At 40.4% G+C, this 15,115-nt stretch overlaps 1 protein-coding gene across 1 annotated transcript; it reads left to right on the forward strand.

Moving 5' to 3' along the window:
* The first annotated feature begins 3,350 nt into the window (after positions 1 to 3,350).
* Positions 3,351 to 4,289, forward strand: LOC119254195 (olfactory receptor 1440-like). The gene has a single exon (XM_037521316.2). It carries the CDS (start codon positions 3,351 to 3,353, stop codon positions 4,287 to 4,289), a length of 939 nt encoding a protein of 312 aa, XP_037377213.1.
* Positions 4,290 to 15,115: the final 10,826 nt, after the last annotated feature.

Here is a 15,115-nt window from a genome sequence, read left to right on the forward strand (position 1 = left end):
TCAGCAGTATACACTTCAGTTAATCTGCCTGTTTTTTCCCCACTTGTCTCTGGGGAATCCTCTCACCCTGGCATCTCTGGCCTATACCACAGCATTTGCATGCATAAATAAATAAATATTTTAAATTTTTTCTAAACTTGAAGTGAAAGTGGAAATCAGCAGGGGAAATCTCTTACATGTTCCTGCTGTCATTACACTAGAGGACAATTACCTGGACAGGGTAATTAACTCTCTTCGCTTCACCTCGGATCCCAAGGAGGCATTTAAGTGAACTGCAGGTGCAGGGATCTCTCTTCTCACGGCTGACTGGGCACTGAGCAGCCAAAGCAGAAAGTGGAGGTGGAAGACCCTCCCAGAGGAAGGCTTTAAAGATGGCTGAACGTAAGTATTCCATCACTTTCCTGGGTGCCTGGAGCACAGGATGGCCCTGGAGCACTGGGGGGCCAGGGCATGTACCCAGAATTCCCGCACTCCCATGGAGTCCAGAGCCATCAGTGTCCCTCCTTCCCGACCTCCTTCCACATCTGTCTGAGGTTTGTGGTCCACGGAGGCCCAAGATGGCGTCGCAATGGCTCTGGATCACCTGGACTCCTGAGAAGGAACCTCCCTCTTCCACTTAGCCTGGTCCCTCCACCCTCCTCCTGTCTTCTCCTGGTGCTGCAGACACGAGCAAAGCTCAGGTCTTTTCTGGTGGGAAGTAGAATATTACCCCAGTAAAGAATTGTAACGAAAACAAAGGTGTACAGTTAAGGGAGTGATAGTTTGAATTCTGGAGCTTGCTATTGTAAGGAGAGTTCGGGGTGATACAGATTCCAAAATAATCTTACTTTGTACATTTTATGCACAATAGATTGTGACCCTGTGTGATTTCATTTACTATGTCAATATCCTCCACCACCAGGCTCATGCTGTCAAAAGATTGATTATCCAGAGCTGAGTTTATTAAGAAATAATGGACTAATTTAATATAATTCAATCAATAATTTCTACTCTAGTTGCATTCACTTAATATTATGTTCAGTGTAGGAACTTTGAAGTTACTAAACTGGGTTAAAAATCTCGGCCTGTCACTCACCTGCCTGACCTCTGACAAGGTCAGTGCTCGCCTCGTGCCTCAGTTTCTCCATACGTATATTAAGTCAAACATGGCCGATTGTGTGAGAATAATGAGATGTGTGAATGAGATTGTGTGAATTGTTGAGGATTGTGCCTGAGCTTAACCATAAAATGACCTACTCAATTAAAAAGTAGTCTTCAGCAACTATAGACCAGACACACACTACAGAGTTGGGGGGTGGGAGGAAAAGAGGGATTAGGGTCAGAAAAAGGGGGTGGGAATTGTATGGGGAATATAACCAAAATGAAAATGCATACATTATACAAAAATGAAAAATAATGTAATCATTATATAAAATAAAATATTTTATTAAAAAAAAGTAGTCTTCGGTGATACCAACCACTTAATTTGCTTGATTGTTGATCCTAAATAGACGAGTTTTCTTGAGTTTTGAGAAAAATGGCTTCACAGTTCCAAAATGTTTTCATTGATCCTATGTAGCTTTCTGAAATGCTGGTAATTTTTTACTGGAGATATTGATACTAGATGGACACCCAGAGAGAACAAGACTTCCAAACTTAGCAAATTATAAAAAGTGAGAGTAGAAATACAATGTGTTGATGACCACACAAAATTTTCATATTCAAAATAAGACAATGCTCAATTTATTGATAATATTATTGACCACATTTTATTAGTTTAAAATGCATGTAATCATTGTATCATAAAGTGGCAGAAAATATTTTATAAAAATATTGAGAATGTTTCCTAGAAGGACTTTTTTTTTTAAGTTTTATTTATTTATTTATACACGCACTGGGTACAGTTAGAAGCACAGGGGGGTGAGAGAATTCACCAGAGCCAGAGCAGGGAGCAGAACAATGAAATACACTGTTAAGGGGAGCAGTGGGGGTCAGGAGAGATCTGCATGCCATGTGGGACTCTCCCCCACGGGCTGGGGATCAAAACTGCGCTGCAGTGGCTGCGGGCAGCTTCACAACCCAGTGCTCAACCGCTGGGCCACCGGGGAGGCCACTAGAAGGACATTTCTTAAAAAGTTATTGCATCTAAGGCTATGAACATTTTTATTACTTGTTGTCAAAAGGAGGCATGATAAATATTTAAGAAAATAGCATGCTTTAAAATATTTTAAATATTGGTGAAATAGATCATAGCTTCTATTTGCTGAGCTTCTAGGATTAGATGACTTATTATGATTTTTTGATTAAAAGGTCTTGTGAATTTTATATGGTAGGAACATTACTGTATCACAATTCATTTTATTATTTTGCCTTGTGTTTATTGTGTATTTGAGTTTGAAGCAAAATGTAGTCATGGAAAATAAAGATTAGAGTGTGCCACCTAACAATTTATTGGCAAATCATAATGTAAGCAATTATGAAATGTTATATAAGATCGGAATGATGACACATACCTGACAGATTAAAAATTGAGCAGATGAAATATCTTCATCATAGAAGTGACTTTAATCCATGTAGAAATCACATAATTAACTGTGGACAAGTGACAATATGTTCAAAAATCTTCTAAAAATTGAAAAGGTAAATATGAAAATGTAGGAAAGAGTCTGTGAAATTGTGTCAAGAAATCTTTTTCAATATGCCAGATTAGGAACCAAAAATGTCACAGTAAGTTGACTACCTAACAATAAAGGAAATCTGTATAGCAAAATACAGATAAAGAATATTGATAATAAATAACAAGCTTGGAAAAGATTTAGCAAGATCTATGAAGGAGAAGAGTTATGATACCTGCTATGTAAAAAGCTCCAACAACAAATAATAAACAATGTTCTCGACAAATGGGGAAAAATGTATGTGAGCAAGTCAGTAAAGTAAGTGCAAATAAGGAAATAATGAAATAATATTTTACCAGGGAGAGTGTCAAGATTAAATCTAAATAATTCCAGGCAGTGTTGATAATGGGATGCCAAGGGATATTGTCATAAAAATCTTGGTATTTGTGTAAATTGGTACCAATTTTTAGAAAACGAACAGGCTACATCTGTGTGTGTGTATGTGTGCTTGTGTGTGAGTGTTTGTATACAATTGCATGGGTGCAAAAATAAATTCCCAAATATTAAGAGTAGTTGGGAAATAGGAATCCCAATGATTTTTAAAATTGCTTTTATAATTGTTTATATTGTTTTAAAAAATTATCCATACCTATGGATTAAAACATGAAACTTTGTTCAAAACAAATAATTTGCATGAACTTAAATATTTAATAATTAGCTCAGGCTGTTTCTGCAGATTGAAGAAATTGCAAGACAATGGCTGGAGGAAGGAACAGTACAACAGTCACCAAATTCATCCTTTTAGGTTTCTCAGATTTCCCCAAGCTCAAAATTACTCTCTTCATAGTTTTCATGGGCCTTTACCTCTTGGCAGTGATCTGGAACCTGAGCCTCATCACTGTGATTAGAATGGACTCCCACCTACATACACCCATGTACTTTTTCCTCAGCAACTTATCCTTCTTAGATTTGTGCTATGTTACCTGCACAGTCCCTAAAATGCTCTCAGAATTCTTCCAGAAGCAGACAACCATCTCCCTTATGGGGTGTATTGTGCAATACTTCTTCCTCGGCATCCTGGGTCTGACTGAGTGCTGTTTCCTAGCAGCCATGGCTTATGATCGCTATGCCGCCATTTGCAATCCTCTGCTCTATGCTGTCATCATGTCTCCCAGTCTCTGTGTGCAGATGGTGGTTGGATCCTATATATCTGGTCTCTTTGGAGCAACAATCCAACTGTGTGCTTTACTTCAGCTTGATTTCTGTGGCCCCAATGTCATCAACCATTTTTTCTGTGACATGCCTCAATTATTAGCTCTAGCCTGCTCTGAAACCTTTACCCTCCAAGTCATGAAGTATGTGTTAACAGTGATCTTTGCTCTGCTATCTGTCTTAGTCATCGTGATATCTTACGTTTATATTGTTGCCACCATCCTGAGAATCAGCTCAGCTGAAGGCAGGTCCAAGACGTTCAGTACGTGTGCTTCTCACCTGACAGCAGTGACCCTTTTCTTTGGATCAGCACTCTTTGTCTACATGCACCCCAGCAATCTGGGTTCTGACAAGATGTTCTCAATCTTCTATACAGTGGTGGTCCCCATGCTGAACCCATTGATCTACAGTCTGAGGAACAAGGAAATCAAAGATGCCTTGAAGAGGTATAAGAAGAGGACATTTTCCCATTGTCACAGCTAATTAAGTGTCTGGTGGGCTAGTGACCCCAGTGACTGGAAGTCTCTAGGCTAAACTAAGCAAGTGAAATACATTTAACCTTATTCATCCTAGCAGATGCCCTGGCAGAACTGCAAGTGAGGCCTGTCTTAATCCAGGCTTGATTTAGGATCATGAAAATCCCGTGGTTTCTTTGTGTCTTGGCAGTTGACTTTCTTACACCAGCAGTGACCTCACAAAGCTGCTAATGTGTCATTATTGTACTAATATAAGCCTTTAGTGCCTCAGTGTTGGACCATAACATAGTCTTTCAGAGCTTCACACTTCAGACATCTTTCTCAAACACCTCATCAACACCACATCTCAAGCAACTCCCAGAGGACTTTGTCCTCAGTGTCAATAAGCACGAATTCCCACAGATTAGATTCAAGGACAAAAGAGCACAGTTTATACTAAATAAAATCGCACATCTCCCTGTGAGGTCAGGTCCCCATAGTATCATTAAGAAAAAAATAATCCTTGTAAAGAGATATGAAAAATCTTCAGACATTGGAATTTTCAACAAAGAGAACACTACAGCTGGAAATAGTCATGGGAAAACAGAGAATAAATCTCCCACAGAAAGAGCGGGGAGCTCTGCATGTGAAGAATGGGGGGGTCAAAAGGAAAAGGTCTGGCATATTCATACAGTATTTTCCATAAAAAAGAAACAAAGTACCTACACAGGCTGTAGCACAGATGAGCCCTGAGAACATGCTTAGTGACTCAGTCACAAAGGACTGGACACTATATGATTCCATTGAAGTGAAATCTTCAGCTTAAGAACCTCTGCAGAGACAGAAAGTAGGTCAGCGGTTGCCTAAGGCTGAGGTGTGCAAAGGATGGGGAATGGCCCCTTAGGGTCTAGAGTTTCTTTAGGTGAAAATATTCTTAATTGTGGTAATGGTTGCAAAACTCATGACTATCCTAAACACCACTGAACAGCACATTTCCAGAGAATCAATTTTATAATAGGTGAAGGATGGCTCAATACAAATTTTTTTAAAAAAGAAAGAGATTGGGAAGTATCTAGTCCTAGGTAACATTCTTGGGAAGGCACCATTTCTGTAACTGCTGTTCTTTAGGCATGTGGAAATGAAAGAGACAAAGAAAGTGACCCATGGAAATGACAGTGTCTAAGAAAATGTGTTTAAAATTTTATTGTTTTGAATTTATTAAACATTTATTAAACATTTATGAAACATCATTTGTTAAACATCACTCAGCCATCTCTGTGCCTTGTAATTTATAAAGTCATCATCAAGTAAATAGGAAAGAAGCTGCTCTTCTTTACACCAACAGAAGAGGGCGGGCTAACTACAAGACACTTTCCAGAACTTGAAGGGCCTTCTTGCAGAAGAGACAGATGCCCTGGTCTGATGTGGGCACCAGCCAGCACTCAGTCGGGTAGAGCAGTAATTGGTTGGTATTGCCAAGCTCCCAGCAACCCCTCCCACTGCATTATGCTCTAGCAGGGTCCAGAGTGTATCACTCACCAACAAGACACTCACCAACAAGACACATTACTGGATAACCCCATGTTCTTGGGGCAGAACTGAGTCAGAGGAGGAATTAAAGAGGAGGAAAGGGGCAGCCCCTTTGGTAAGAAGTAGAAGTAAAGAGATTCACCATAGGTTTCCTTGAAATGGTCATTTCTCTCTCTTATTTTTAATTTAAAATAAGGCTGACCACTCCTGGGTGCCATGCTTCCTGCTTTCCCCTAATAACTATGCCAGAGTAGACTAGTTGCTAATTTTTAAGTTGTAACCTGGCCAGAGGGGGCCCCCAGATTCACCCTCAATCTTCTAAGCATATAGATTCTCACACCCGACTTGCTCTTATGTTTGAAGAGCTACCAAGCTCTACCAAGCTCACCCATCTGTCTCCAGTGAGTCACACCAGACTCGGTGGGGATATACTGTATCTGTGCAAACTTTGTAAAAATGACCTAGTCCCTTTGGCACATCTGATCCTTTTGGGTAAAAGTTCAGCATGAATCAGGGGGCAAGTGAAGAAAAAATGAGGTGACACCTTCTGATGTGAGCTTTTGTATTTTTGGGTAATGTAGTTATGTAATATTCATCCTCTATCCCTGTCTTTTTTAAAATGAAAGTAGAATTTCCTTCCTTTTCTAAGGTCTTAGCCTTATTTTGTTGAATCTCTAAGTTATTTGGAGGAAAACAGAATCTTTTTGCAGTGGATGTTCTTACTCGAAACCAATGTCTATTTCTTTATATGATTGTCTTCAAAAAGATTCAGTGATTTCCAGCAAAAAAGGGGAGACTTTTGTGATATTTATTCACCATTTAAGTTTTTCTTGTTATTGTGAATTTATTTATTTTTATTTTTTTCTGATTGTCAATGATGTATAAAATGTTTTTATTTTGAAATGCTAAATTAACCCATGAGGTGGCATATAAAATGGAATAATCAGATAGATAGATAGATAGATAGATAGATAGATAGATAGATAGATAGATAGACAGATAGATAGATAATTACAATGAAACACCACGAGGTTAAATCTTGTTAGAATTTCATTTACCAGTAGAGGGAGGCACATCCCAAGAAACTATAGTAACTGAGAAAGTAACCTGTGTAGAGTGTTAGAGTAGACCCTAAGAATACTGACTTGTGTGTTTCTATACATGAGCATTTAGTCTTGGTGAAAGCTGATGCTGAGCCCCTCATCTTACAGATGCATAGAAGGAAGCTCAGCTCACACTTGCAAAAGTGACCCAGCAAATGAATGAGGGCAAGGTGCGCTGCCTGCAGCATGGCCCAAGGGCACAGAATGTCACCACCCTCCCTCTACTCCAGGTAAAATGTTTGGTCCCCAAAGCTGCCATTTCAGCTGGGATTCTCTTTTTAGATGTCTTGATGTGCTTGTTTTAGAGGCTAAATCCATGGACCCAGGAGCTCTACCTTTCCTCATCCTGAAGATTCACCACCTCTGAGTCTATTTTGTCTTTAGAGAAGGACAGAAATACTATTACTATAAGAAAATCTTTCCTTAACCTTGATAAAAAATAAAAAAAAAATCCTATGGAGGAGGAAGCAGAAGTATGGTAAAATTCAATATTCATCTTGATTTCATCCCGTTAGTTTAAAATGAAGTATAATTAGAAAAAAATTAAGGAAAAAAAAATAAGTGGTAATTATACACAATGCAATGTGATACTACTCAGTGATAAAAAATGATGAGTTCTTGGGGCCTCCCTGGTGGCGCAAGGCCTTAAGCACCACACTATGAAGCAATCTGCAGCCTCTGCAGCATGAGTTTGATTCCCACTGGCCAGGGAGCAACCCACATGTGCAGCAGACCTCTCCTGACTCCCCCGCTGCTCCCCTCAGCAGTGTACTTCGGTCGTTCTGCCTGTTCTGTTCCCCACTCTGTCTCTGGTGTGTCTTCTCAATCCCCACACCTCTGGCCTGTACCCCCAGTTCTTGTATGCACAAATAAATAAATCTTTATAAAAATGATGAGTTCTTGCAATTTGTACAACATGGATGGAACTGGAGGGGATTATTCTAAGGAAAATAAGTCTCAAGGAGAAGAACAGATACCACCAGATGATTTCACTCATATGTGAACTAGAACTAAAATAAAAAAAAAGGTCAGAATAAAAACAAACAGCAACATACCCTTGAAATCTGACTACAAAATTTAGAATTCTTACAGAGGAGGAGGCCCAGTGGATTATGGTAAAGGACTATGGGTGCCTTGGTGGTGGGTGTGGTATTGTGACATATCTCTGAGAAAGTGTGAACCTATCATCTGAATCATATACAGTGTTGTAAACCAACCTTACCCCAATACAATTAACCAAAATAAATAAATAAAAATTTCATCATACAGACACACACACGAAAATAAAATTTTTCCTTGAACGAAGTAATAGGCACTCTCTAATATTTCAACCTATTACTTCTCATCTGCAAATATGGTACATTAAAACCTCTTCCTCCCTACTTCACAGGACACAACAAGAGGTGACGTTCGGTAAGAAGTTGTAAGTAGAGCTCAGCAACCCCAATATCCTCTCTAACCTGGTTCAGGAGGAAGGCAGTTAGCAGAGAACCCAGATTTCTGACCTCCAGCACTGGGAGATAATGTCTATTGTTTCAAGCTGTTGGGCGTATGCTTTGTTATTCAACAATAGAAACTAGTATCATTGCATGTTAACTAAGATCATCATTGCATCATCTGTAAACTATTTCCTCAAAACTTTGCAGCTAATATCCTGATGAGCATAGTCATTTTTTTTTTCATGTTTCTTGGTAGAAATGTCATATTTGAATCAGGAAATATTCACCAAGCCTCCATTTGATGCCAAACACTGTGCTAGCCTATGGGAACATGAATGAATAAGAAGTTAAACCTAAGAGACCTCAATAGAAATAATACAAGGAGACACATATTACCTGAGTCAAAAAGTGATGGAAACCACGAAGAGCAACAAGTACAAACTATGAGAGTTCACAAGAGGGAGAAGCCATATCCAGTTGAGGGCATCTAGAGCAGTTTCCTTAGGATGACTGTGGGGAAAGTGATATGGAAAAACAAGTCAAAGAAGGATTTTGTACATCAGTGAATGTCTTTGTAGGATTGGAGGCCATGTCTAAACAGCTGATGCCAGCAACCTAAGTGTGGAAATATTACTGTACAAAGAAGAAAATGGTCAGTGGTGGTGGAAGAATCCCTTTGAGCCAAGGTGACAGACTCATGAACTTGGGAGAGTCTGAGGAGCAAGAAGTCATACAAACCAAGAACAAATTCACTGAGAGTGGCAGAGTAGAAAAACAGGAAGTTTTGGTAAAGGGAAATTTTAAAGCTCAACATTTTAGAAGTAATCAGTAGTTTCCCACTTATGGTGAGTGGTAAGGTCTGAGATGTGGTTGCCAAATCCCATGACCTGGGTGGGGAGGGGGTGCCCGGAACCTTCCACTGGGAAGGGGAAAGGTCAAGACATTGTGCAACCAGGGAATGTGGAGCACCATTAACCAGGAAAGCATCTGACTTTTCTTTCCAGTTGCCCCAATACATCAAGGACGAAATAAGTATTGACTTGAAAGGCAGATAGAAAATTGAAATCAGCATTTCAGTGAAGTGAAGTCAATACAGAAATATTTCCTGCATTGTTAACCTTGCAATTTGGTCTAGAGGAGAGTCAAAAATGGATGAGCAATAGGTCACTCCGAGTCATGTGTGGGTGCTGTTAAACCGATCACCAAACTCATCAGTGGCCAACAGGTGAAGAGTAATTTCTTGGGATCTCAATCAAAGATAAAATAAATAGGCTATGCAGAGAGGCAACTCTTTGGTACCCCTTGCTCTACCCCACCCCCTCCATTGTTCTATCTGCCACAGCTATTTGCATCTAATATCCTGATGAAGATATTCATTTTTTTTCATGTTTCTTTGTAAAAATGTTGTCATGTTTGAATTGGGAAATAGTCAGCAGGCCTCCATTTGATGCCAAACATTGTTGGGCTGTGGAATACGAGTGGATATGAAGTTAAACCTAATTTCAAGACTAATTTGAAAATTTTCAAGACTAATTAATGATTCAGCCACATGAACTTGATACACTAGAGCTGTTTCATCCACTCTCACTTCTCCAAACCAGCATCTTCCATGTTTTGTGGAGCCTCTTGTGAACAAAGCCTTTCCCGCCATCTGGAATCCAGCTGCACAGCCTTCCCCAGTGAACTTTCATGGGCTCCAACCCTACTAGCTACTTGCCCCCAACCACAGCTGCTGCTTTTGCTGGAACACTAGTCCTTCTGACAAATACTTAAGACCAAGCAAATTCAGGAGAGTTGTGCTTTTCCCAAGTCTCATCAGATCATCTTCAGGTCTTGAAGGGGCCACTCAGTGTGCAGTGCAGGGCAACTCATTGGGCCCAGGAGCTACAGTGGCTCCCCACATGCCCCCGGTCTCAGAAAGCCTTCTTTAGGGAAGACTTAGGGTGGCTTCTCTCAGCAGGGGACACCACAGAAATCCATCTTCCCAGAAGAGACTCTGTTCTTCCCATCACTCCAAACCGAGTTGGAGGATTGGAATCTCTTTAAAGAGGAGACAATAGAGAACTTGTGGCTGACATCTGCCCAGCACATGTGTTTGGGAAACTGTTTTCTAGGTTTTACCATGCTGGTTTATAGATTCAAGAATGAGACTAGATTTCAGACACTGCTTTCTCCATGTTCTCTGGATGCAGAAAAATATCCTTTTATGTTGTTTTCAATGGACCGCAATAACTATTTACAATGGCAGACAAGACCACCAGCTTTAAGAAACATCACAAAGTCCTATAACCCTGTTCTCTGGCCATCCCTTCCCATGATAAGCCCCTCCTTTCCTAAGTCTGGGGTCCTTCTACTTCCCAGTTCCACTGGCCTCTCTATTCTCATGCAAACTCCCCCGTCTCTCTCTTGATTAAAGGCCCAGCCTCAGATCCTGGCTTTCCAATTCTGATGTGCAGCTGCAGTTAGGAAATGCCATTGCACAGCTTTCCTTTCCATGACCTTTCCTCCCATCTCCAAAAGGTTTCCAGTTCCCCAATCTTGAGAATTTTTTCACTTGAAATTGCCAGAGGCTGTGCCTACTTTTCCATTCCACTCTTTTCTTCACTGTGAAACTGGCATCTCACTTTCTTCAACAGCTGGCTCTACTCAAACGCACAGCCCCCAGGCCCACTCCAGATCGCCCATCTGGGGCCCACAGACTTCTATTGCAACCAAGCTGGGAAGACCACACCCTCCTTCCTTCTTGCCACATCCAAGGACCTTGTGTTCACTCTTCTTTCCTCTTTGATTTTCATGCTTCATTCACCCAACATCACTGGGTGGTGAGGGCTTTGAAGATAGAGAAGGAATTTAGGCACCATCAGGTTTTGAAAGAATAGCAACAAACTAATTCATGGTCTTGAGCAACAAACTAATCCAACATGATTGGATCTGTGGCTTTCAGGAAGGCCTTCTGACAAGGTTATAGGACTTTGTCCTTCTGAAAACAAAAGACAAGGTAGAAGATTGTGACTGACCATGAGCAATCAGGTTAAAACTACCTCATGAAAAGGGACTGGGGTGGAGACCTGTGAGGCCTTGTTGAATCCACTGAAGATGTTTTTGTCCTGCAAATATCAAAGGAAAATGAAGCCTTTTCTAGAATTCTCCCTTGGGGAGGAGGAAAGGGGAGAGAAGAAAGAGGCAGAAATTAAAAAATGAAAGCTTCACAGATGTCCAGAATCCCATCCTTAAGCCTTTTACTCTGCAACAGGAGTAAGAAACCTGAGGTTTGTTTTGTTTTTATTTTTATGTTTTTTTTTTTTAAAGAGGCATGTATTTTTAAATATTTATTTATTTGTTTGTTTGTTTGTTTGTTTGTACATGCACTGGGTAGAGTCAGAAGTGCGGGAGGGTGAGAGAATTCACCAGAGCCAGAGCGGGGAGCAGAGCAGGCAGAAGGACCAAAGTACACTGCTGAGGGGAGAGGTCTGCGCGCCATGTGGGACCCTCCTCCGGTGGCCGGGGAGCAGCCGGGGATCGAACCGGCCTCGCAGAGGCCGCGGGCAGTTTCGCAGCCCAGCGCTCAACCACTGCGCCACCAGGGAGGCCCTATTTTTATGTTTTTAATCTAGAGAAATCCATTGCATGTAAACTGTTGCATTGGTGATGGTGATCCTTTCCCTCATGTCAAGCCTCAGAGCAGGATCCCAAGAATGCAGGCGTCAGGCCAAGGACTAGGAATTTGAGGAAGGGGTATAATTTTGTTAGCTCCACAGTGGGAGACTATGACCCTAATGGAAGAGAAGCGGGTGGGGTTTGGGGTGGAGAAGGGAAACTGCAGCAGATTTTTCCCATCTGGAGGCAAGTTGAAGAGCTGCCAACACAAACAGGGCGTGGCCGCCATCTTTCACGGCTCCTCCAGAGAATCCTCAGTGTCCTGTGGGTTTGCACAATGCCCACTTCCTCCTCTTCCTTGCAAACCCCTCTTCAGACACACAAATAGACTTCGAGTCTTTTCAAGTTGGATATTTGATAAAACATAAACAAGACATGTACATGAGGAAAAGCTGACCCTCACCAAACACCATATGGTTTTTCTTTTAAACTCCCTGCATTTAAATCTTTTGAAAAATGAGATCTATCAAGATTTCCCCCTTTGCTGTCCATGTTTCATGTCTTTACAGGAATGAGGAGGGGTAGAGGAGCTTGGACTTTGGATTTTGGAAGACATTAACACAATTCCAGGTTTGTCACAAGTTACCTGTGTGATCTACCGCAAGACCTTTTCCTAAATTCCATTTTCTCATCTGAAATGCATTTAAGAATGCTTTCCCTTGGGAACCACTGTGAGGATATTATGAAATAAGGTATAATGAAGGGCCAATACAACACAACCCAAAAGGGTAATACCTGCTTGTCTTTTTCTCTTCTCTTTATTTCACAGAATCATAGTCTTAAATTTTAAGATAATCTAATTCAGACTCTGTTTTAAAATATAACTCCCTTCACTGTCAACTCTACTCTTTTTATTTATATCCAGCAGTGAAGAATTTACTCTTTTCCAGATCCATTCTACCTTTTTTGTTGTTGTTATTGTGCTTTGTTTTTTATTGAAGTAGCATTGCTTTACATCACTATATGTGATTTAGGGAGATAAGGTCCCTCTTCAGAGGAGTATCTCCACACCACCCCAGCACCATTCTACTTTTGGACTGTGTTATCATTCTCCTATAAAATATTACACTCTCTCTCCTCCTCCTCCCAACTTAGTACTGGTTCCAACCCTTGAAGTTACCCAATAAGTATCTTTACATTGAAGAGGTTTTATAAAATACCTAGTGCTTTCCAAAGGAAATTACTGTTGTTTGAAATAGTTACATAATTTGAAGCTGGAAACCACTTTTGGCTTTCACTGTCTCTAGGGATATCTTACTGGAACCAGACCAAGGATTGAGAATATAATGGAAGCAGGACCAATGGAAATCATCCCCACCCAACCAACGCTGGCATCCTCTTTATACCTCTGAGCCCTGAACGCCAGCCAAGTTGGTAATAGTTTCTCTCCGGGACCTGTCATACCTCACAACCTAGAGTAACCCAATGGTACCTAGGAGAGGACTAGACTTCCTTTAAAGCTGCAGAAAGTGCTTCCCTTGGAGGCCAATTTAAAGTAGCTACACCTAGATTTTATTTCTTCTCTTAACCAAGCCTAGTACCTCAGGTGCTAGCAAGGATGAGTGTTGTTCTTGCTCCAAAGGTCTATTCTTAGCCATCTGGATGAAACACAGACTTTAAGGAGCCATAGGTGAGTCTGCCCATTGTCCTTCTTGGGGAATGGGGCCTTGAGAATTCTAGAACCACAGAATGGGAGCATTAGGAAGGTCTTTATAGGAAGGGAAATTGGAGCAGGTAAGATGCTTGATCCTCTCTCTACTCTTCTGACTATAACCAAAGGATCTGGTTTGCTTATCTTATATTCTAGAATTCTGCAGAAGATTCTGTTTTTAAAAAGGTTCTTCTATTTACAAATGGAAATAGGAAAGGAAAGAAAGAAGGGAAAATGGATGGTTGCTGTGACCTTTATTACTATGTTCAAGCACATGCACCAGGGTTCAGGCAGCAGGTGTGGGGAGAGCAGGCTCTGGATTATGAATGATGCAGACCTGGGTTCAAATCCTGATGGTGTCTATCATTTAAGTACCAAAAACACCTCTTTCTCTCTCCAAAACATATTCCATTAATGTTCACAGTCTATTAGGTAGTCTTAGAATTGCCTCTGTTTATAATGGAGGGTGATCAGCTTGACCAAGCCACACAGCTAGAGAGCAGTAATGTAAAGATTAGAGACCAACTCTGCCTGATGTCAAAGCCCTGCTCTGAATGATCACAAATAATATAATGGATGTGAAAATGTTGCATAAACTCAAAAACATGGTCAAAATAAGTGGCTGTTCTCTTACCAAGGACTTCTATGTATAGACATATGTGTATGTGTGTATATATACACATATATATATAATTATTATTGTTATTATTTCAAGAAATTTTAACTCTCATTAGGAACTTTAATGTTGATCATATACCATATTTCTATGTCTTTACCTCCAGATACTTGGTCAAAATATGAGGTTATCAGTGTAGTGAGCCTATCAAATAATTGACAATTTTTAATCATAATAAAATAGACTAGGTATCAGTAGACTCTTGAGATTGAAATTAAAAAGAACTATGGTGCTTCTTGCTAAAATAGGCCTTTTAAGAGCATTGTTATGCAAGAACAAGAGGGGTAGAGCTCAGAACTTGCACAGATGGTTTCTCTTCCCTGAGTCACTGCCACCGAGTGAGGCCACCGCAGCTGAGGAGACTTCGTTCCTGAATCTACTGTCTCAATCCAAACCACCCCTTTTCTTCCTGTCTTTCGAAACAGCTTTCTAGTCTTCCCTTCCAATCTCTGCCCCATCATCTTTTTCTATGCTCTCGGTTATATTGTCAAATGCTCAGTTGATAACTAGGCACCTGTTGACAAAGAAAAAGTAAAATTTCAGCAAAAACATTGTTTCTCTCTTGCCCTTAGTAGAAAGGTTAACTCCTTAACATGGCATTTATTGAGTAGCTATTCCTTGATTACTTCTATGCCAGATACTGGTCTACATGTTTGGGATTGAAAAATAGACCAACATTTCAAAAATCCCAACCTTGATTAAGTGAGTTTACATTCTAGCAGAGAAAAACAGACACAACCAACACTATAAATTATTTTTTTCAAACATTTATTTATTTATGCATACAAGAACTAGGGT

Source organism: Talpa occidentalis, unplaced genomic scaffold, assembly GCF_014898055.3.
Source record: "Talpa occidentalis isolate TD23 unplaced genomic scaffold, MPIMG_talOcc4v2.1 talOcc4.3, whole genome shotgun sequence".
Taxonomy (NCBI): domain Eukaryota; kingdom Metazoa; phylum Chordata; class Mammalia; order Eulipotyphla; family Talpidae; genus Talpa; species Talpa occidentalis.